The sequence below is a fragment of the Chrysoperla carnea genome, chromosome 1 (assembly GCF_905475395.1).
Source record: "Chrysoperla carnea chromosome 1, inChrCarn1.1, whole genome shotgun sequence".
Classification (NCBI taxonomy): Eukaryota; Metazoa; Arthropoda; class Insecta; order Neuroptera; family Chrysopidae; genus Chrysoperla; species Chrysoperla carnea.
Genome location: NC_058337.1, coordinates 131708412 through 131732689, shown reverse-complemented (window position 1 = coordinate 131732689; position 24278 = coordinate 131708412). Strand labels below are relative to the sequence as shown.

Genomic DNA, 24278 nt, shown 5'->3' with positions numbered 1-24278 from the left:
ATTTAAAATAAATTACTATTTAATTAAAAGAAAAAAAATACTACTTTATTGAGATGGCAAAAATACCTTTTTCATCAGCAATGTCTAGCCAAGTAAAAATCTAAGAATGACAGGTTCTAAAATGACAAAAAGTACAGATAAAAATTATTATTTTTTAAATATTTTATGGAAAAATGACTTCTGCTTGTTATAATTTTCTTTTCAGGAAAATATATCTATTTTAATCAAAACTTAGTTAGAAAATATTAGTTTTCTAAATTAATCGATTCAATATAACATCCATTTTAAAATGCACATGCCTAATAATGACATAAAAATTAATTGAATTTTAAATTCAAATCACGCCATAAATTCTTCGTCTTGGTTAGTTTTTATTTATTTTGAAATTCGATTTTAAAACGATTCATGACGAATTTTTAACTCTCATAAATGAAGTTCGATGTCTTATTTTTTAATCTGTATCCAAATACCAAATATTATATTAAATACCTGTAATATCCAAAATACCAAAAAAGAAGCAACATTTGATTATCATAGATAATTTTTAATAAACCAATAGGAGTTTGGCAAAAATTTAACAAAATTTCTCAAATAATAATAAAATTTCTGCTAAACATTTCTAGATATAAAACTATTTCAAAATTTCACTGCTTAGAGAAAAATTTTGAGATACCAAAATAATAAATAATTCCAGCCTTTAATCAAGAAACTTCACTATATTATATCTACGCAAAATCGATTATACTTCGAAGTTATTAGAAATAAAAAGTAAGTCAAATTAAGGATGCACGAGCGCTAGGGAAATTTTGGATAAACGCATGATTTCTTTGTATATGAAGTTGGGCTAAGTCTAAATCAATTCTGAAATTTTAGAGTGGTTATACCCGATTATTTAAATAAATAAATGACTTCAAAAGTTGGCATATTTAACATTGGTCAACATGGGAATTTCTCCAAAATTACTCTTTGGGTATTAAAAAAAAACTATTTAAATTAAAGTAGAAACCTTAATAAATTATCCGACATGTATGAACACAGTAGTTGGGACACAAATTAAAAATATATATTTTTCAATTTTGACGGTGAATTATGTTATAACTTGACAATATAAGACGAAAAGTAAGAATAAAATTTTTTGATATCTGAAGAAATTGAAAATTTTGTTTAATTATTTAGCTTTCGATATTTTGCTACCTAATTTACTGAATTTTCCATAATTTCCCAAAAAAATTTCATTCACAAAGTAAAACATAGATAATTTTTTATCCATCAAGAAAAAAAGTACACAAATTGTCCAAAAAAAATAACAGCAAGTTTGTGCAATAAACCATCATTTTAGGTGCAATCGAAAAAAATTAATACATTCAAAATTTGGACACTTACACGTGGCATAGTTTTGGCGGTAGTTTTCACTACAGATGATGATAAACCGTCGTTATTTACCGTCACTGTACCAAGTTCTGTCGACGTACAATCAAACACACCGCTAGTCACAATATTACTAACGACGACGCTAGGCGTCCACGTCGTCTGATCTATATTTTCATTCTTATTGTTATACCCTAAAACCAACATTGGTGATATATGTTTTATTATGATTAGGGTAAACAAGCATCTCCACCCCCCCCCCCGTTTCTCTCACCCTTTATCATCGTTCTATCTACAATTTTCTTATTATCATTTTCAATTCGTGAGAAAATTTTTCCAAGTTGTTGTACGTTATTTATCGTCATCGATTTATCATTATTTGTTATTTGGAAATTTTTATAACAGGTACAATTTTTCTCAACATGTAACGATGATTTTGGAATTATTTTTTCATTTGATAGCCCAGGTAGTGTTTTTTTAAGTAAGGACTGAAATGAAAAAGGATATACTTTATATGACCTATTTGAAATATTCGCCAATAGTCTTAAAAGTTCTTGATCTCTGATGTGAGCGTGGAAAATTTTATAATTTGGAAAATTTAACTGTGCAAACCATTATAGTTTTGCCGGCCCAAAAATGACAAATAACAAGTATTTTTGAGAACTTTTTGGGTTTTTCGAGAATGTTTCACTAGTTGAAGCCACCTGCAGATTTCAACTACCTATCTTTTATAGTTTTGGAGAAAATTAACACCACAGTTTTGTCCTAATTTGCGCCATCACGGTGAAATTTGCATTTCACGCACAACAGAGGTGTTTGCGAAAAAATGTTTCAAACAAAAGTTGTTTATTTTTTTATAAGGAACATGACATTTAAACTTTTGTTCTATCTCTAACGATTTACAAGATGGGTACTACGGACCCAAAGTTCAATTGACCTATGTTGCACATTTACGAACTCAAACTCACTTTTTACGTCCTGAGCACGCTTTAAAAGTTTCAGCTTGATATATTTTTTCGTTCTTGACGTTCTGTGACCACGGACGGACGGGCGGAATTGGACTAATTAGGTGATTTTATGAACACCTCTTCCAAAATTATCGTACTCGTATCATCAATATTTCTAAGCGTTACAAACTTGGGACTAAAATTAGTATACCTTGATATTTAGGCTATTAAAATTTTTACCTTTTGGCTTACCTATATCGAAATGTGAGCCAAAAGAATTTCGAAAATTTCGTAAAGTTAATACGATCTATAGAAAAATGTCAAAAATCAAATTTTGAAAAAAAGTTCCCGCTTTTTGACTTAATTTCCTTTTTTCTTAAAACCTTTGGAGTCGCGATTAGGCTAAATTTTGATTAAATTTTTACTAATTTCAAAATATCTATTATTTTTTTAATGAAATAATCGGATGTAAAATGTTTAAGTATTTAAGATGAGAATAACTAACTTATTTCTGAATTTGTTCGAAACATTTTTTCGAAAACCTAGGACACATTCGCCACAAAATGAATATAAAACCTTAATTTTATTCAACGTAAAATATCTTGACATAAAGAGATGCACAGTTAAAAGAATACTGGATTGACGAAAACGCGTTTACAAGTATTTCTTGTATCAACGAACTGAATACTTAATTCAAGAAAATAAGTATTTGACTGCTTAGAAATAAAAGTATAGCAACCTATTTTCACTATTAACACTCTCATTTTCAACCAATCAAATTAGTCAAGTTTCTGTCAAAACTTGAACTTTTAAAAAGTTACTATATAGTAACTTTTTAATGTTCTAGTTTTCTCAATAACTTATGACAAATTTTAAATAATAAGAAGTGAAAACAAACAATTGACTGAGTTAATTGTTGAAATACCATGCATAGTCAGTGTTGATTTCTTTATAACATTACACAATCAAACATGTGACACATACATAACTGATAATCAAGTATAGTACATATTATAAAATTTCCGCCTAATTGGCGCAATCACGGGTAAACAATGATGTTTACGAAAAAATGTTTCAAACAAAAGTTGTTTAATTTTTGATAAGGAACATTTTTTACATTTAAACTTTTATTCTATCTCTAACGGTTTACAAGATGCTCATTTTTACGGTTTACAAGACCCAATTGACCTATGATGCTCATTTACGAACTTGACCTCACTTTTTACGTCCTGAGTACGCTGTAAAAATTTCAGCTCGATATCTTTTTTCGTTTTTGAGTTATCGTGTCCACAGACGGACGGACGGACGGACGGACAACCGGAAATGGATTAATTAGGTGATTTTATGAACACCTATGACAAAATTTTTTTCCTAGCATCATTATTTTTAAACGTTACAAACTTGGGACTAAACTTAATATACTATGTATATTTCATATATACATGGTATAATTACCGTTTATTTTCATATTTTGGAGGCGTAGGTAAAGTTTTGTACGATATAAGTGTGATAACGCATTATTAACGTATTTTTGCGATTGCCCAACTTGTGTTACGCACTCTTTGTGTAAATTTCGCATGCGTACATTAATATTGCTCTTATCCCTTGTTTGTACACTTGTATCGTAAATAACTATTCTCGAACCAAGAAAATATTTACTTATTACCATGTTAGGACAATTTTCTCAAAATTTTCGTAATTCTCACATCAGAGTATCAGAGTATGAAATCATTTAATTTAGACTCTTGTTAACTCCCAAAACTACCACAAAAATTAAAAAAACAGGTTACATACAGACGGATCCAATGACTTTTCATCAATATCTTTTTCACGTTTTAAAAATTTTTCTTTTAATTCTTTGATTAAATAATATTTTAACGTTACACTACTTTTATCTTCATGAATACTTTTATCATATTTAATAATTTTCTGCATATTTTCATCACGTTCGTAAATATTTAAAAAATATTTTTGTTCTGTTTGAAAGGTTGTCGGACAATAAACGGCCGAACGATTTCGTGGTAAATTTAATTTTGTATTTGTTATCATTTTCACTAGTTGGTTAAAAGAAAACTAAAGAAATTTTTCATTTTCACACAACGCACATATTTGTGGAAATATTTTTTGTTCATTGGTACCAAGTTATACTTATTGTTCTCCGATATATGTGTTATTAGGAGAAAATGACTCAACACTTTTCAAAAAAAATTATAATTAAGCGAAATTATATTTTAAATCAATAATTTTGCCAGTTTTTTATATTCAAGCTACTAATACCGAATGGTAGAAATCGAAGACTTTTTATCAGAGAATCTAAGCCCCAAAAACTGCCCAATAGCCAACATTATTTTAATGGATCTACCTTAGTTTTGTATGAATTTTAATATCCTGGACATGAACTATTTTGGTATCAATTCGCTCAAAAATAAACCACTTTTGTTTGTAACATTTGTCCGTCAATATCTATACTTTACCGTATAAGGATTAAAATTAGGGCAAAACTTAAGTTTCTATTTTCTCAAAAACTATAAAAGATAGAGAATTGAAAATTTGTATGTAACTTCAAATAGTGCAATAAATAAGCCGGAAAATGTGGAAAAGTGGTGGAACAGCTCCGATTACAAAAATTTTTTGTGTACGTATTCCTTAGACCTCTAGGAACATTCTAACCTTGGCATAAGAAAAAAAACTGAGAAAGTTAGGGTAGTTTTCCCAGCCCCAAAACTCTCCAAATAGTAACAGTGAAAACAAATCAATATTTCAACTCAAAAATCGTCTTCCGAGGGTTTTTGAGGTCGTTGATCACGAATTCAAGGTTAAAAAGCAACTGAATATGGTTGGAATCCCAATAAAACTACCCTTAAAGTGATAGAGACAAAAACTTTATTAAATTCAAAATTTTGCCTCAGAAATCGTGTCTCGTGGAGCTTTGAGGTTCAGTGTTCACAAATTTAAGGTCAAAAAGCAATTGAGGATTGTTTCAACCCCATTAAAACTACCCCTAGAAGTGACAATGATAAAAAAAATTTGAAAATTCTGAATTTCACCTCAGAAATTGTCTCTCTCTGGTTTTAGAAGTCATTGATAATGAATTGAGGGCAAGCAGCAACTGAATGTAGTCCCAAGCCACCCCTAAAGGCCACCCTTAGAAGTGACAGAGAAAAAATTTAAAATTGTTCCTCGAATATCGTCTTTCGGGGGTTTTTGGAGCCGCTGATCACGAATCCAAGGTCAAAAAGTAACTTGGATGGTTGCAACCCTATTAAAACTACCCCTAGAAATGTCAATGATATATTAATTTTGAAAATACTGAATTTCACCACAGAAATTGTCTCTCTGCGGTTTTAGGAGTCGCTGATCATGAATTTGAGGTCAAAAAGTAACTGAATGTCACAGCATCCTTATTAAAACCTCCCCTAGAAGTGACAGAGATAAAATTTTAAATTTGAATTCTCTCCTCGAATATCGTCTTTCGGGTAATTTTGGGGGCGCTGATTACGAATCTAAGGTCAAAAAGTAGCTGAAGAGGGTTGCAACCCCAAAAAAAAAACCCCAGATGTAAAAATGATAAACATTTAAAAAAATTCAAAATTTTCAAATTTTTTTAATCATTCACACTTCTAGGGGTAGTTTTAATAGGATTGCAACCATTCAAGTTACTTTTTGACCTTGAATTCGTGATCAGCGATGCCAAAAACCCCCCGAAAGACGATATTCGATTAAAAATTTTAAATTTTATCTCTGTTTCTTCTAGGGGTGGCTTTTAGGGGTGGCTTGGAACTACATTCAGTTGCTTCTTACTCTCAAATTCATTATCAACGACTTCAAAAACCGCAGAAAGACAATTTCTGAATTCAAATTCAAAATCTTCAAAATTTTTTAATTATTGACACTTCTAGAGGTAGTTTTAATGGGTTGCAACCATTTTCATTTGTTTTTAAACCTTGAATTCATGATCAGCGACCTAGAAAACCCTCGGAAGACGATTATTGAGTTGAAATATTGATTTGTTTTCACTGTTACAATTTGGGGATGGAAAAACTACCCTAACTTTCTCAGTTTTTTTTCTTATGCCAAGGTTAGTGCGGCTGAATGTTCCTAGAGGTCTAAGGAACACGTACACAAAAAATTTTTGAAATCGGAGCTGTTCCACCACTTTTCCACTTTTGATGGTATTTTCCGGCTTATTTACTGTAGTAAAATAGTGAATCTCTTGATTCTAATTTCATACTTAACCCATTCGATAAAATTAACGATTTCAAAGACATCAATTTTCGGGGACATTGTTATACCCTGTATAAATGTAACATAAATCAAGGTATACTTAGTTTAGTCCCAAGTTTTTATACCTTGTATATATGTGATATATATCAAGACTAAGTTTGATGCTACGAACAAAATTTTAGAATATGTGTTCATAAAATCACCTTAAGATTCCAATTCCAGTTCCCATGTTGTAAACCGTTAGTAAAAGAGATAGAAAAAAAATTTAATTGTAACAAATGTTCCTTATAAATATATAAACTACTTTTGTTTGAAACATTTTTTCGTAAGCATCGATGTTTACCCGCGAGCTCAAAAATTAGGAAAGACTTTGGTGCAAATTTTGTCCAAAATTAGAAAATATAAGAAGTTGAAAATTTTCAAGCAGCTTCAAATACTAGTCTTGTAAAATATTCTCGAAACACGAAAAAATAAACCAAATAAACCAATTTCTAAACAGGGTATTTCGACAATTAAGTCAATCAATTGTTTGTTTTCACTTGTTTTGTTTAAAAATTTAGTTCAGAGCACTCGTTAAAGTCAAATATACAAAACATACTCTTATATTCGTGTACTTGTGACAACAGTGTACAATACTAAGACATTGTATCTATACATATACTCAACACTCACACACAACTGCCGATTTTTAAGTAGTTTTCTTTGCTTTTCTTTTCAATAAATCGGGCAAGAACAATTTTTCTGGGTATCAAAAAATTCGTCATAAATTAATGTTTCAATAACATTATTTTTCAAAAAGAGATAAGAAACATTTTCGAGATATTCGATATATACCTTCTTCATGTTAATTATGCACATTTTGATTGTTAATAATACCTCAGTCCACTCGCTGTGAAATATTTCCTTTTTTAAAGATGCTAATGATGTTAAAACATAGTAAAAATGTCTAAACGTAAAAATTTTGTTATTTCGATTTTCGAAGAGAAATCAATTACTTTCTGCGAAGAAGTTAAAAGTGTTTTTTTTTTAGTTTTAAAATTAAATCTCCTCTTAACAACTTTAACAATAAAATTTTTGGTATTATTATTGATTTTATTAAAAATTAAAGGAAAAGTATCTATACTTCTTTACAATACATTCATTATTCAATTACAGATAATTGAAAAAATAGATTATTAGTAATAATCATCTTCAAAAATATAATAAATACAATATTTTAAAATCTTTGAAAAACACGCGATATTGTATATAATCTTAATACATATAAATATTTATTTTATTTTATTTATTTATTATCAATTTGTGATCGTCTAATATTTAAATAATATTACTTAAGTTATATTAGATATAATATGTTCAGAAATCAATAGAAAAACTTTTTATCTAAAAATTGTAAAGATTTTTAGATATCGAATTTAAAAAAATGCACGTTTTGTAATAACCAGTTTAAAATCCCTATGATTATCTGATATGATAAGATTGTCTTTTATTAATCACTCCTCGAAGATTATAATTGAGAAATTGGATATTGTTAACAATTAAAAAGTGTTTTATCATCGTCTGACGCTGGTAAATGTTTTGATAAAAGTAAGTCTGTTTTTAATTAAAAATTCCTCCCACAAATGAGTACGCGAAAGATACACGCCCAAAAAAAAAAAACCAATATGACTTATCTCTACATACACGACTATTTTTTTCGAGCGCTACTCACAAAGGGCCCCAAATGGACCGCAAAATAAAAAATTGCTGGATAATTTTTATTTTTATTATAATTGATTTCTGGAAAATATATTTTAAATTTAGTGCCAGTCTAATATAATAAATGTTAATTGGGAAATAAAAAGGCAAAAAAAGGAACACTAATAGTCTAAATCAAACTGTAATAATATATTCATAACAGAAAAGGTACGTCTTTTCTTCTGGCAAGGCTGACTCGACCTGTGCCTGTCAGCACTTCCTTATGGCATCTTCGAAATTCGAGGCAAGCTCCGTGAAGAGGCAATAGAAAAAGCGAAGTCTCTTTGTATATACGTGTAAGAAGACGTCAAAAAATCCACGGATAATTGGCTAGAGATAAATAATAGATATTTTTTAAACTAATTCCAGATGATCATATACATTTCAAAATCTAGTCTTGTTTTTACAACTACATTTTTTGCCTCAAATTTAAAGCCTATAGCTTGAGCCTATGACCCATTAAATCACGAACTTTACTGCTGAAAATCTTGCAATCTAAGCGGCCAAAAAACTTCAGGATCTCACAGCTAACATTATTCTGAGCCTGTGAAAAATAGGCCAAATCTATCAACAAGTGTTTCCAGTTGGAGAACTGCGCCCAACAACCAATTTACATTTTACAGGTTCTATGAAATAACGAATTTGAAACTAAAGAACTAAAAAAGGTGTTTGTTGATAGATTTTTATTACATGGGCACTAATTTTTAAAACTGACTATATATGCAATTTTTTTTAATCCGCCTCTGAGCATTACGACGTCTCTCCCCTGTGTGGTGGGCTTTTCTTAAAGTAAGTAAAAAATCGAGTGTCAGAAGGCAACGAAACTAACGAAAAAGTAAGATTATGAAAATTATTGCACGCAAATTTTGTCTATTTTTAACGAAAAAAAAATTATGCCGCGTTTATTTTCCCGAATCTAGTAGCATAACTCACAACTAAAAATGATTTCCTAATATCAAGATAAATCAGTATGTTATTAAAACATACCAACAAAAAAAAATTATTTATCTATTTATTTTAAAATAAAAACAACAAAATTATTAAAACTAGACTAAAAAGAAAATCATTGAGAACAGATAAATACGAAACGAACCAGGTAAACGATAGTTAAGTTGGTTGCCTACATATTGTATATTTGATTGTTGAAAAACACGACATCAAAAATGTATTGGACTAAGAGCCAGCGCCTGCCAGACACACATTAAAGTATAAAAGCTGAATTTTTTTTTGCGTATTCTCACTGGTGTAGGGACCAATCTTTGGGGGCTACAAACCTTGACTAACGGTTCCTTCGGTAGGTAGCAGGTAATCAGGGGCGCAGTACCCGAGCTCTCTCACGTTAAAGTATAAAAGCTGAAATTCACACAGAGTGTTCAAATGACCATTTTAAGTCAATATTGAAAAAGACAGATCAATCCGAAGGGGTTAACACTCTCCCAGACGTAGTAGAAGGTCAAATGCAAAAATACACAATTATCTACATTTTCTTCCATGATTATGAACTTATTTCACTGCAAGAGTTATTTTATTATTTAAATATGTTCAGTATCACGTACTGAATGTATAAGCACAAAATCCTTACAAAAATAAGCGGGGGAAGTGCCTCCATTTTAAGGAAAACCGTTTTAGGCTATATCTCCATAACCGTGCGCTTTAGACCAAAAATGGTAATAACTTTTATTGTAGATAATTAAATTACCTACTTTTTTGTAAACTAATTTTTTTTGTATCACTAACCGTTTATGGCTTATACAACTATGACGATTTACTTATTGAATATTTGACCGATATGTCTTCTAATGTTAGTTGGATGGATTGATATGTCTTTTTCAATATTGACTTAAAATGGTCATTTGAACACTCTGTGTGAATTTCAGCTTTTATACTTTAACGTGAGCGAGCTCGGGTACTGCGCCCCTGATTACCTGCTACCTACCGAAGGAACCGTTAGTCAAGGTTTGTAGCCCCCAAAGATTGGTCCCTACACCAGTGAGAATAAGCAAAAAAAATTTCAGCTTTTATACTTTAATGTGTGTCTGGCAGGCGCTGGCTCTTACTCTATATAGGAAAAGTCTAACATACATACATGTACATGATTCATAGCGGGTGCCAGGATGTGCGGGTGGAACCAGATATATGTTACCATTAAATATATCCCATCGCATCACATACATACCTGGAGGAGTTATCATTACCTACATGTTTGTACCTATTTATACAGGATAGATTCTTTTTTTTTTATACCAAAAACATCATAACAAAGGAATTCTTGACATTTACTATTCAACTCTTTTTTAATGTAATTACTGTACGGTTCAAGCAACTCTGCCTTGTTGAAAATTATCTTGAACCTGTTTGTCTTAAAGTTCTTTCATTGCCTCAATTGACGTTCGTTATCGAACCATAAGAACGTGTGAAATCAATCTTTAAGTAACCTCAAAAACCATGAAAATATGAAGGGTTTAAATGTGCAATTAGAAAGAGAGGACAATAGCACGTGGTGACGTCACAACTTGCGACTGTCAAAGAGATTACATATCAAAAGTTGTTTTGCAAGAAAAAGATACTTTTTTGTTCCAGTTTATTGAATATTTGCAGACCCTCGCAGTTTTGGACCAGCAGAGAGTTAACTATCCCAGGAAGGGAAAGGGGGAGTATATCGAAATTCTGTCTTCAGAATTGTGAACAGAAATCCCAAAAACTTTTGAAAATACTTGATCAGTAGGATGCACTCCTCAGCAAGGGGTGAATTATCCCAGGAGGCGGTAGTATATTGAAGTTTCTGACTTCGGAATCGTAATCAGAGACCCTTTAAACTTCCGGGTGTGCTCTTCTGATCCATTTGTTGAATATTTACAATATATTTCTATTTTGTACCTGCGTTGGGCGAATTACCCCAGGAAAGAAGAGCATTTCGGAATTCTGGCTTCGGAATGGTGATCAGTGACCCCAAAAGCTCCCGAGTAAACCTTTTTGTCTTATTTTGTTGAATATTTTCAAAGTTTTATAAATCACCCCAGAATAGATTCCAATAACTGTCTTATTTGCCCAATAGCAATGGCCAAACTTTCTAGCGGCACCAAGTAAGATGTAGATTTTGATTTAAGGCACCTTCCATTTTCCATTTAAAAAAAATAGCCCAATAGGTTGAGGTACAAAAAAAATTCCTCCTTTATACTTTTTTCGGCTAAAATGATTCGTCTATAGGCAGAGTAGGCAACTGCCTAGGGGCTCCGTGGAAAGTCCAAAAGATAAAAAGACAAATTTGTACGATAAAGGCGTCAAGTTGAACGAAGATAAAAAATACTTAAAAATAAGAAGGGATGACAAATTTTCATTTGAAGGGCCGAAGACAATGGGGAGCCAGCATGGTAAATCCGGCACTATCCGATTGTTGCTATTTACCCAGCGATCTAACGACAACGGGACATTTTCCTGTCAATTGAGGAATTAAAAAAGTTTAACAATATTTTTTTAAAAATCACCTGTACAGCTATATAGAAAAAATGATCCAGTAAACACATCGAATATTTCTATAGTATTTTATTCGACAATATTTATGTCATTATAACGATCAAAAAATGGAGAAAATAGATAAAAAATGAAAAAAAAAAATAACCTGATGCTATATGGCAAACTATAGAAGACAATTCGATACCATACATGTTAAATATTTAAAGAAAAACAACATGAAATATGTTTTTGTAACAAGATGACAAATACTTTACAAAAAATTTAGTTGTTGTACATGTTGACAATAATAATCTTATCATAAACTTTATTCGCGCATGAAACCAAATAAAATTTGTAAAGGTAGGTAGTTAGGTACCTAAATATTAGTTATTTTTTATTAGAAAAGTTTATTGAAAACTTTAATTTGTCACGCAGAAACTGCGTAGGTATACCTAATGCTTCCTCTGGAAAGATAATCAAAATTTGTTCTCTTTTCCTTTCAATAAAATCAATTGCGCCGTTATTGTGAAACAATTCTCACTAAAATTATTGTTGTTACTTCATGTCTAATGTTCTGAGATGACCTCCTAGCCTACATTCAAAATAGTATATTACGCAACTAGGGAGCAATTCATTGTCGCCCGAGGCGAATCCGAGGGTGACAAACATGAGATCTGAAACATTGTTTACTTGATCCAGTGGTGTGGATACTATTTTTCTCCCCGACGGAGGCAGAAAGCAGCAACTTCGTTTTGCACAGCGGGACAAAGTTGACACGGAGGTGAGAAAAGTAAATTCTTTTCTTCAATCCTCTTCTTTAATTTGAACTTGACTGAGCCCACTATTAAGTTAATAGGTAAGAATTGACTGTGGATGCTTCGATTAATTTGCTTTCCAAACTGAGAAGCATGAGATTCGACAAGCGCTCTTGAGTCATTGACATTCGCAATCTGTTCTTTAAAATCTATAGTTCATTATCGATAAATAAATATGAAGTGCCACTTCTGCACTACAAAATGTAGATTGCAGATTATTTTGCAAAATTATCCGGTGGAGAAAAATTTCATTCGATTCACTCTTTCTGTTTTCGAACTGTTTTGCAAAAGTGGTGGAATAAATTAATCCATTAGCTAAATTCAAGTCTAAATCATCAGGGTAATGATGTGCAAAACTTAGCCTTTAGTTCCAAATACACTAGACAACCTTTGTTAACAACTACACTAGAAAACGTTTCTTATTTTCTATCGAATTTGGGATCAATTAAAAACTATACCAATATTTATCTATTCGAATTGGCTGTGGCCCTGGTTCCATGGCCCTGCTTGCCCGATCCTAAATTCGGCCCTAAACGAATTAAAGTCACTCTTGAATTTCACGATTTTAACTTGTAAATTTCTCAGTATATCATAATAATTTATACTTAAAAATATAAATTTCTTTGACCTAATTTAACGTCAACTTGGCCTTATTGCATGGCAGTGACGGGAGAAACACCCATTACAAGTTTCATCACAGTGTCTAGTTTAACCTCCACATTAGTTCATTAAAACTAGTAAGCATCAATAATCCATAATTATAAAAACAATTTTCTTTTTTAAATTGTGTCAACCAAGATGATCTAAATACCTCCATTTCCTAGTAAACAATTTTCATGAAAATGCATTCATGAAAATATAATTTTTTCATATTTATTATCATCATTTTTTTTTTTTTTTTAATAAAATAAATAAGAAACTTGTTATTTTTGTAAAATAAAAGTCAAATCATTTAAATTAAAACGATAAAACTTTATTCACGAAAAAAAAAATTATAAAACAAATATATTATTACAGTGGCAAATATTAACAAATATTTTTGTGTTTAAAAACATAAACAAAACTTATTAGATTTTAGCATTCCGTAACATAACTAAATTAATTTCATGGGGACAAAGTTTTCTTGGCGATAGTGTTTTTTGATTATATATATACATTCGAACCCTATTTACACTCCCCAAATTTCTTGAAAATGTAGGTAGCGTTTTCTTTCATAGGACCAGAAAAATTGTCATTTTCATTGTTTATAAATACTATATTAAATTAATTTTCTGAACATCATACAAATTTAATAGATCGAGTTCCATCCAAGAACCTGGCTCAGTCGTTCAAGGTATACCGTTGAACAACACCCAAAGAGGACGGTACGGTAGAATATTCTTTTTTTAACCCCGACGCAAAAAGAAGAGTGCTATATGTTTGACCGCTATGTGTGTGTCTGACTCTGGCATCATAGTTCGTAAACTGATAAACCGATTTTGATTTTGGAGAATGTTCTTAGCTATGTTTCAAGAAAATCCGATCAGTTTGAAGAGAACTACAAAAAAATCCGTATTTGTCGGAGGTTTTTTTATGTAGCCAATTTGAGCTAAATGTTAAAGTCTTGGGAAAAGATACGGCTGTCTCAAAACAAGAGACTTTTTCGTCGTTATGGCAGATTCTGCAATAGTGATGTACTGGTAGGCGAAAATTTGCTTTGAAGAGAGGTATTGCAACACCACAAATATTTGGGATTAGAATGCAATTCACAAAAAGTGCTACCATAAGCGTAATAATGCTGTGTCCGACAACTTTTTGCCATTCCAGGTTAACATTTAAGCAGACCAGCAATTTAGTGCTTCCAGTCGTTTGTAAGGTCTTGTTCTTACATACGAATGTTGAATCGTGTAGAGAACATAAAAAAACAACTTAATTGATGTCTTGAAGTCCATTTTCTAAGAGTAATTGGTTATTAGCGTAACCACAGTAATATATGCAAGATGGTAGCCATGGAACTCATTGTATATCTTGTATAAGGTCAAAAAGAAATAAGAATCACCAGGTCGTTACACGTTCAGCATCCTTCCTTAAGTTTTTGAAAAAAATTGACCGAAGAGCAAATCCTGTTTTAATTTTTGCCGGGTTCTTTCAAGTGAACAGAAAGCACCAGTTAATTGCAAAAACAAAAAATTACTCTAGTAAACAAAAAATTTTAAAAAAAGAAAAAAACGGTTGATATGTGGTTGATGCTAGTAGGGTTAAACGCCACGCAATAACATTCGTGATATCTCTAGTGATAATACCTAGTACCGTTTATAAAACTTCACCGAACATGCATTCATAAATGACTAACTAATCTATATAATAATATAAATTTAATTTTTTTTATATCAATTAGCCCATAAAAATACAAAATTTATTAATCTGTAGCTACAATGGAAATCATTTATAGAGACTTGTCAACTGTTTGTGGAATTGATCAGATGCAATGGTAATACTGGTAACGACATAATACCAATACCGTCTTTATCATAAGGACACACGAGGTCCGTGCCCGGGGCCCCGAAAGGCCGATATATTCGCTTAGGCATTAGAAAAATTATTTAAATTTATTTAATAAATTTCACCGAGGAGATGGACGTACTTGATCCAGTCTTTCTTAGACGACCTGTCCGACCTAAAATTCGTTGATGTCAAAGCCCTCCTGCTGTTCTTAAACAGCTCCAAATGGTTCAATGAGTAGTGGCCGGGGCTGGGCAATCGGAATCACCACGAACGCTATAGTCTAAGTGTGTTCCATTTTAGGACAGCCACTCTAACCTAACCTAACTAGTTTGTTTTGGCGAATTTAATTAATGTTAGGCATTTTCGCAAAAGCCTCCCATTATTTTAATTCTTATTTCTAATGTTCAAGGTTAAAATCAACATAGATCAGTATTGATAAGATACTAGGTACTTGGTAAGACAGACCACAACAGTCTAACTAAGATCCATATGTTTTTTCTTACAATTTTACGCAATATTCGATAAATTTACTCAGAATTCCAGTCGTAAATTTTCCGCTCTAACTAATTTTTATCTAGAATTCTTCTGAATTTAAGTACTATAAATTTGGCTAGCTTTATCGTTTTGTATCTTACCACTACTCACTTCTGCAATAAATTCGATATGTTTGTCTCATCCAAAATAGTTTTTACTGTACTTTAAAAAAAAATTTGATAACGGATTCGAATCTCGACAAATATTGACATACCCCAATCAATTCCTTATTAGTTTTTTAATGCAAATTTGATTTCTTATCTTAGAATGATGCTTAGTCTTCAAAAAAAATATTATAGAGACTAGGACTAGACAAAATGTGCATAAAACATGATGTTACTAAGTATTATAGTTTCAATAGTACTGACGATTGTCCATAGACTTTTTTATATATAGGTAAATCAAATATAAACTCTATGAGAACAGCTATAGATTCTATGAAGAATGAAAACTGTATTACAGTCTGAAACCTTTCCATTAACCAAACCTGAGCATTAATCAGCCCTAACCTTAATCCACCCTGTCAGAAAGCACAAGAGAACCTGTCAGAAAGGGCAAAAGTAAATCCTCAATATTTTAAACTCGAAATCTTTTACGAATTTGGATATTTTACGTTTATAAATGAAATCTGATTGGTTAAATTACTTTAGTTATTTTCTCTGTATCTAAGACAATGTCAACGATTACCTTTGGTAAGCAGACATCATAAATATATACGGAAAAAGACGAAATAGCTAAACTGATTACGGCCAAGATATCCCTTATAAAGTAAAATTTAATCAAATCAGATTCATTTCCTTCATAATACTTTTCTAAGACATTGTTTTTATGCCAAATAATCGAAATTCCTTGATGGGAGTCGAGATTAAATCGATCTGTAACGAAGCATCAACATTTAAAATCAAGTGAAATTTAAATACACTAAAAATGAGATTAAATAGCTGCAAAACTGCCCAAAAGGCATCTATATTGAGAATTTCGCTTTTATATTAAAACTACCAAGTCTTCATTTGATCTGCCTTCATCGTTTTCAGAACAATTTTTGAAAAAACGAAGATATCGGTGTTGACCAACTGCAGAGGTCGTAATCAAATTGTTACAAACATAAAAAATAACTTATACTTTCAAGATAGGTAGGTAAAATGCCTCGTTTATTTCCTATCATCGCTATCAACGCCTTTATCTCCATCATAAATACCTATTAATAGATATAATTAATGACTTAATTAAGCAAAGAAATAAAAAACTTATATAATATATACAAAAACAAAATTTATTTTTAAAACAAAAATTTACCATAAATCACAAAAAAAAAATATTTACAAAAATTTTTAGATAGAAAAATACAATATCTATTTTTTTTATTTCATTTTTTTTTTTTTACATTTTCTATATTTAATTCAAAAATGATTAAATAATTGATTATAAATTTTATAATAATATCAACACTGGTATTTCTGTTATGACAAATATTTTAAAATAAATTATATCAAATCTTAAAAATTGATTTGTACATAAAATAGAAAAACCTTATTATTTCTAATTATAGAGATATAATTATATATTTGTAAAATAAAATGTTATATAAGGAATATTAATATAATATATTGACAAGTATTGCTAATAATAGTACAATTAATATACCACAAGATGGCAATATCGTTCAATTACGCTGATCACGCTTATTGTGGTTATAATTTGAACTACTAACTATTATTATATGACATTTGAAGATACTTTTCTCTTTTAAATAGCGTTTACAAACTAGAAATGCTCAAGTTTCTTTCCAAAAGGGTAATTTCCAATTACCGCTATTTATCATAATGTTGTATAGGTCTAACCAGAGGACTCTACCGGAGTATTTTTTTATTCATTTTAGTTAGAATCTTCTATTAGCCAATTTTTTTGACAGATAATTTTCAATGTTATCTTCAAATGCTACTTAACAAAAATAAACAAAACCAGGTAAAATCTTTCTTATCAAATACAAAGGTATTACTTTTTCCATTTAAATGATAAAAATATATATACAATTAGAAGAAATAATATTATCTTTGCATTATTATATGAAAGTATAAAAAATATATAATAGAGGTACGCGTAATTATTATTTTTTTATTAATTTCAAGTCGACATTTATTTAAAATCAAATAAATCCCAACTTAATTTTCAATAATTTTATATTATATTTATTTAATTAATTTAATTAAATAAGATTAAAAATATAATCTAATAGGAATTGATGAATGCGGCCACTTTAAATTTTAAAGTAACCACCATTTTTTTTTTAAACATTTTATGATCGTATTTTTTAAGTAGTAGAATTTTGTTTTAAATTCATAATAATTTGTTATAAACAAAATGTATAAATAAAATTTAAGGACTTTGTACTTTTCAACAATTTTCAATCAACCAATAAGAAATTGTATAGAGGACACCCATCTTTAAGCCTCTGTTTACATTTATTATTCATAAATATCAAAGACAGGGTTCAATAATTTATCTTCATAATAAGATCAACTCTGGGCATTTTTATTTAATGTTATTTTCAAGGGTCTGTAGATCAATTCAAAGATCCTTATAAAAATATTCCGTTCATAGTTGCATCATACCGTGTTTGAACTTTTCTAAGGTTGCACAAAGAGTTTCAAAAGGTGACTCCTTCAAGAATTTCATGTCAATTTATTCTTTTAATATTTCGTCTCTAACTCCGCGTAAGCATATCGCAAAAACAGATATATAAAATGTATGACGTTTTGAACGCTTCAGACAAATAGAGATGTGTCTATCAGAGACTTAAATAGAAACAATCATATTCGAACAAGAGTAAAAGGCTTTCCATGGAATCTACTTATCTTACCAGAGGTTAGATTTTTAAAAAGAATTAATGGTAGAGAAGCACATATCACAACGGAGCTCGAAGCTTAGAAAGTAACCTTTCTGGTTCCCCTTTTAGTAAATGTTTAATGTTTTAGTAAATTGGTATCAACTTGACCTCAAAATAAGCTCAATGAGCTTTTTTTCCCAAATTGCGCATACTTTGACACAAATTCCAATATAGCTAGTAACGATTGATACGTTAAATAGAGAAGAAATCTACCCATGCCTAGTTATCCTAATCTGCTCTATTTGGAGCTGTGCAGTGTTCACAAACAGAGGATTTTATCTGTGACGAGAAGTTGTCAAAGAATTACTGACTCGAAAAAGTAACGATGAGTAAGAATAGCTCTCAAAATGATCAATAAGATCTGATCTTATAGCCCTTTTCACCGAGCTGTTCAGTGTTCAGAAACAGAGGATTTTAAACTTTGATGAGAAGAATTACTGACCCGAGAAAGTAACGGTGAGTAAGAATAACTTTCAAAATTATCAATAAGATCTTATGGGCCTTTTCACCTATTCGTTTTTGTTTTGGGCAGTTGTCAAAAAAACTATACAAGTAAAGACATATCAAATATTTTTTATCTTTTTCAAATAGTGCTGTTAAATAAAAAAAGGAGATATATGCCATCTCTTCAGATGAATGATTTTTATTAATGAAAAATAAAATGAAATATTAAAAGAGGAAGCGTTCAAAGAATCTCTTCTTGGAGTTTTATGCGTCAATTCTTGAATCACGGTGTATAAATATTAAAACATTCAATACACAAATGTTTATCCTCTGTCTAACTGATACACTGATATAAATTAAGCTCAATCATGTCCTTGAAATAACATACATCATTCATCGGCGTCATTTAATCAACGTGTTATTTTTCAATAATATTAATAATAACATAAGATTATAGGCAAAAATCCAAACAAATTGCGGGTGTAAGGTTCAAAATGTATAACGCGGTTATCATTTACATGTCGGAGAAAAAAAATATAAATGCTCTTTTTTTTTTATATTATTATTAAAAGAGTTGCATACAAAAATATTGAATTATTGATAATAAGAATGCAATAAATAATTTTAAGTACAAAATACCATTTAATTTTTTATTTATAAATTTTTGTTTAGTCTTTTTGATTATAAAGTTCAATAAGATTTTTGAAATTATTAAACCTTTATCATATCTTTCTCTACTCAGAAAAATATAATTTTTTTATATAAAAAATGATTAGGTATTAATTTAAAATTTTGGCCTAGCAATTGTCAATCAATTTTTTTGATTTCCAAAAAATTTAATTGACCTGATGAAATTAATAATGATAAATAAATAATATGGGATTTAATGCGAGGCAGGGGGCCAGGGGTTAGGACGAGGAGATATTTATTATATTAAATTGTCTTTATACATGGGCGTCAAGTACGTGAGTACTTGCAAGTAATCACGTTTATTAATCTCTTAAATAAGTTGAAAATATCCGATAAAAGCCGAGTATTGTCGATATAAACGACAAAAGTTCAAAAAGTTAAGTTTTGAGTATTTAAGGATCACTGAATCATTTTAAACCATTAAATTTTTATTCCTTTCAATTTTTACCGAAATTTTCAATGAAGTTCATAGCATGACAACGCGATAATATAATACACTCTGATAATTTAAATCAAAATTAATTAAAAAATGTATCAATTTTACTTCAAAAATTAGGAAATGAAAAACGAACCCTGCTGAAAACTAATGTAAAAATACTTCAATTGATTTAAATTCAATTTTAAGTAAATACTTGATAAGATTCTGGTAGAAATTTCAAAATAATAAATAAGATTCCGAGATCTTTGATCTCCAATTTATGACCTTATAAAAGCAGGATTTACAAGAGTATCTCGAAGCATAACAACTCAAAATACTTCTAAATGTAATGAAATCTACAAAAATTTTAAATGAATTTTAAATAGTTCTCTTGCACATTATATTTTTTGAAATTATAGACTTTTTTATCAGAAATTAACGTATTTTAATACATATTACATAATTATAATCATTTACATATATCAAATAAAGGAGCTCATACAGCTCGAAAATTTGGCTCTGTATCCTTTTAATTTCTCAATTATTCAATTCATATCAAATTAAAGTGTTTTTTTTTTTCTTTAGTAGGGTTCGGTCTTACTAAATTCAATTAAAACTTCTGCAAATAAAATATAGCAAAGTTTGAGAATTAAAGTAGAGGCGTCGCCTCAAATATCAAATGATATAATAATCTGAATGCAACCAACATGGCCGCTACAAAGTGTCAATATATGACAAAAGCGTGCATTTTAAAATGATCCAGTTACTTTTGAATCTTTAGACTCAGCTCTCAAAAGGTAAATAAATGATAAAATCCTATTTAATCTACAATCTGTTTGTCAGTCATTAAATATAAAACTCCTCCTAGAGAATTCTAAAAAGATAGCGCCTATGTTTATATAAAAAATAGCCCTCAAATAAATCACAATCTCCTCAATTGAGTTCATTCAAATAAAAAGTATTTATTTCAATTACAAGTCTTTGTATTCCCTCTCCTAAACAATCAACAATATAATTCTATCCAAAAAGGTATTTACCAATTTACACGAAACAGATAAACGACCTTTATAAACCAACAACTTATTCGGATCGAAAGTTCTATCTCTAATATCACACACAATAAAACACAGATTTGTACATGAGATGTGTACATTTTGTGATATGATCCCAAAGTCCAACAACAACGAATCAAAACTGGAAAACAGCCATTTTAATTTAAATTGATAGGAACTTGATTTGTAAACATAAACTTTAATGAACTGGTGCCGCTATCGTTCTACTAAATAAATGATTACCCCCCGCTCGTCGCCTTTGAACAAATCCAAGAATATTTTTAAATGGTAATTGTATATGATAATAGGCGCAATACGGTAATGGATCCCAGAAAACAAACAACGCTTCCCGTTTATCGAGCACGGTATTAATTAATCGACCAACAGTTTCCACACTTGGATGACGTAATGTATTTAAAATAGTTTCTGGCATCCAATACCGTCCAGATTTTACAACTAACGGACCAGAAGATTGTCGACTAAAGTGTTTACATGGTTTCCATAGAACGCGTGGATGTACACTTGTGTGGCATATATATGGTAATGAAACGCCGATTCGACAACCTAATGGTAAGATTTGATTGGTGATTTCAGTTACCACAAATCGAAAACTTATATGACCAGAAATGGGTCGTAACATACGAAGATTTTTAAAATAATTCACCAACCATTTCGTAATTTCTTGATTCTCCGTGGGTACTAAACCATTATTATGTTTATCAACTCGACATGTAACATTTGCAATGACTTGGGATTCTTTGATTGTTGTACAAGTTATAAAATATTCACCGGGTACATTATGGATAATAATCCAAGGTTTACTTTCGCTTATCTCGTATGGTAATTTAAAATCATTCTTACTGATTGGCAACACATATTTCGCACGTTCTCGTACCGCATTTGGTCCAGCTGTATACATAATGAAATGACCAGTTCGAAAGGTACCTGAATCGTAGAGACGAAAAACTTCTTCTTTTGACGACACTTGATAGTATGATGGAGTTGGTATAGAATTATTGTTACAACGGCGCATAACTTCCAGAGTATCATCTAACATGTAGACCTCTTTAAGACCTGGACCAAAACATGTACATCCAAGTAACTCCAAATGTGGTTTCGCTAATGCATCATAGTATGCTGGTGTTGTCGAACATACGGGCACATAGAAAGCAATATTTTCCGCTTCAACAATCTCACATAACGCTTTAATATAACTATGTGGATTATCCGCTGTTGGACGTGGAATTGTATAAAAACGATTAACAGCCGTGGAGAATTTTGTAAAACTAAAAACTCCATCCACTTCGACAACAATCACTCGAACACCAGCCGAATAAAAATTTCTTGCCAAATGTAATGCTTGTATTGTACTTCCTCCGCTGATTAAAACCGTACGTTTCTTTCGAAATTGTTCGGATAATGGTGTATGAAAGATTGTTAGAATCCATTTAAATATTAACAATGGAAATTGGATAATTTTCCAGATAATCCAAATCCATGCCGTTATCCATAATGTTGGTAATGTAAATAAAATTTTCGCAATTGTTATATCAGAAATCGTTACTAATAATACTCGAAGGATTCGTAGTAAAAGTAATGGATACCATCCAATTATTTTTACGAGTAACGAATTTTTCTCTTCTTCAACTTCATTATTTAATGTAATTGAAGTTTGAGAAGATGCGGCTAAAATTTGTCGTCGATCAGATTGTATTATAAATGGTTCCGTAACAAACGAATTTGTCGATGATGTCGATTGTGTACGACGTAAAACTTTGTTCGGCCGACGTAATGTATTCACTGGTGATTTTACTGGGGGTGACGTTGAAACAGGCGATGAAGGAGATGTACTATTTGCTGAATCACTACTACCATTCCAGAGTTTTGTTAAACTTTCACTAGTACACGCCGGCATTGTTACAAAAAAAAACAATAATAAAAATAAAAAAAACACTTTTCGCACTTGAGTCTTTTCAAACACAAATGTCTTGAATCAATTAATGTTACATTAAAATTTATAACAAACAAACTCATAAGCTTAAATGAAAACTGATTAGAGATGTTACAACCTCTTATAGATTTATTGCACTATGCACTCTATACCCAAACGCTGATAACTGTTATCATAAATACAGAAAAAAAAATTTAATATATTTATCACATTACAATTCATGTTCAGTCTCTTTTTACAAGGAAATTATATTTAAATTCCAAGTAAAACGTTTTAACGTAAACCATCTTTTTCTAATTGTTCAATTGAATCATCTTGTACGAATCCAATATATACAGTATTGGAAATCATTTAAAGAATATCGTTAATTTGCTATGGATTCAACAGAGATGCATATCTTTATAAATGTGTATGACAAAGAAAGGTACATAAACAAATGATTATCGATTGTAGATAGTGACATCTATGAGATGTTTGTGAAATAGTATTCATTCTTAATATCACATAACAAGAAAGATTTATTCTGCTTTCTAAACAAAATGCAATTTCAATAAGAATTAGTAAAACGATGAAAAGAAATACACATGCATCGAGATCGGCACACATTCCAGTTCCTTAGCAGCGTCTATTAATTTGAGTTCAGCGAAAACAATCCAGCTGGATAATAATATAAACTGGCTCTTAAGATATTAGACTCAATAGTGACGTGTTAACCATAAGACGGACTAGGCAACTACCGGAGAAAGTCAAAAGAGAAAAAGACAAATTTGTAGCAGAAGGGCTCCACAAGGGGCTGCCAAGTTGATTTACGAAGAGTAAATAAATAAGAGGGAAACGAAAAATTTGTGTTATTAGAGCCGCACATAAGGGGACACCAAGTTGATTTAGAAAGAAAAGACAATATTGAGGAAAGTCAAATTTTTATGAGAACACAAGGGAAAGGGCCCCTTATGAAGAAAGGGCCCCGAAAGTTGATTATGAAGACTAAAAAAACGGCACCATCCGATTCACATTGCCTATGTGCCCCGACTTGGGTTAACCCGACAATGAGACCCAGAAGACTCAAATTCAAAATTCAATTAATTGATTTGGCATCGTTTAAGATACCATATTTAAATATTTCAAAAAAATAGCGAAACTTTCTCGAAAACTCTCAAACATGTGACTATACCAGAACCAAATATCAAAGATTTTCCAAAAAAAATGTACACTCCACAAAACCAATGTATAATAAAAATACACTCTATTGCCTCGATAATTCTAATTAATTAAGA

At 30.5% G+C, this 24278-nt stretch overlaps 2 protein-coding genes across 2 annotated transcripts in view; both read right to left on the bottom strand.

Moving 5' to 3' along the window:
• The window catches only part of LOC123295060 (rootletin), a 46449-nt gene extending 42085 nt beyond the window's left edge, over positions 1-4364 (bottom strand). Inside the window, exons 1-2 of the mRNA XM_044876273.1 lie at positions 4205-4364; positions 1384-1562 (exon numbers count right to left, since the gene is read on the bottom strand). Coding sequence (XP_044732208.1) covers positions 1384-1562; positions 4205-4364 — 339 coding nt within the window. The remainder of the gene's footprint in view (positions 1-1383; positions 1563-4204) is intronic.
• Positions 4365-20938: 16574 nt separating this feature from the next.
• Positions 20939-23079, bottom strand: LOC123303223. Its single transcript, XM_044886264.1, has one exon. The coding sequence runs from the start codon at positions 22966-22968 to the stop codon at positions 21253-21255; it is 1716 nt and encodes a 571-aa protein (XP_044742199.1). The 5' UTR covers positions 22969-23079; the 3' UTR covers positions 20939-21252.
• Positions 23080-24278: the final 1199 nt, after the last annotated feature.

Bases quoted from the DNA above. Each gene is read 5' to 3' on its own strand.
- LOC123303223 (XM_044886264.1), bottom strand. From the start codon at position 22,968: ATGCCGGCGTGTACTAGTGAAAGTTTAACAAAACTCTGGAATGGTAGT.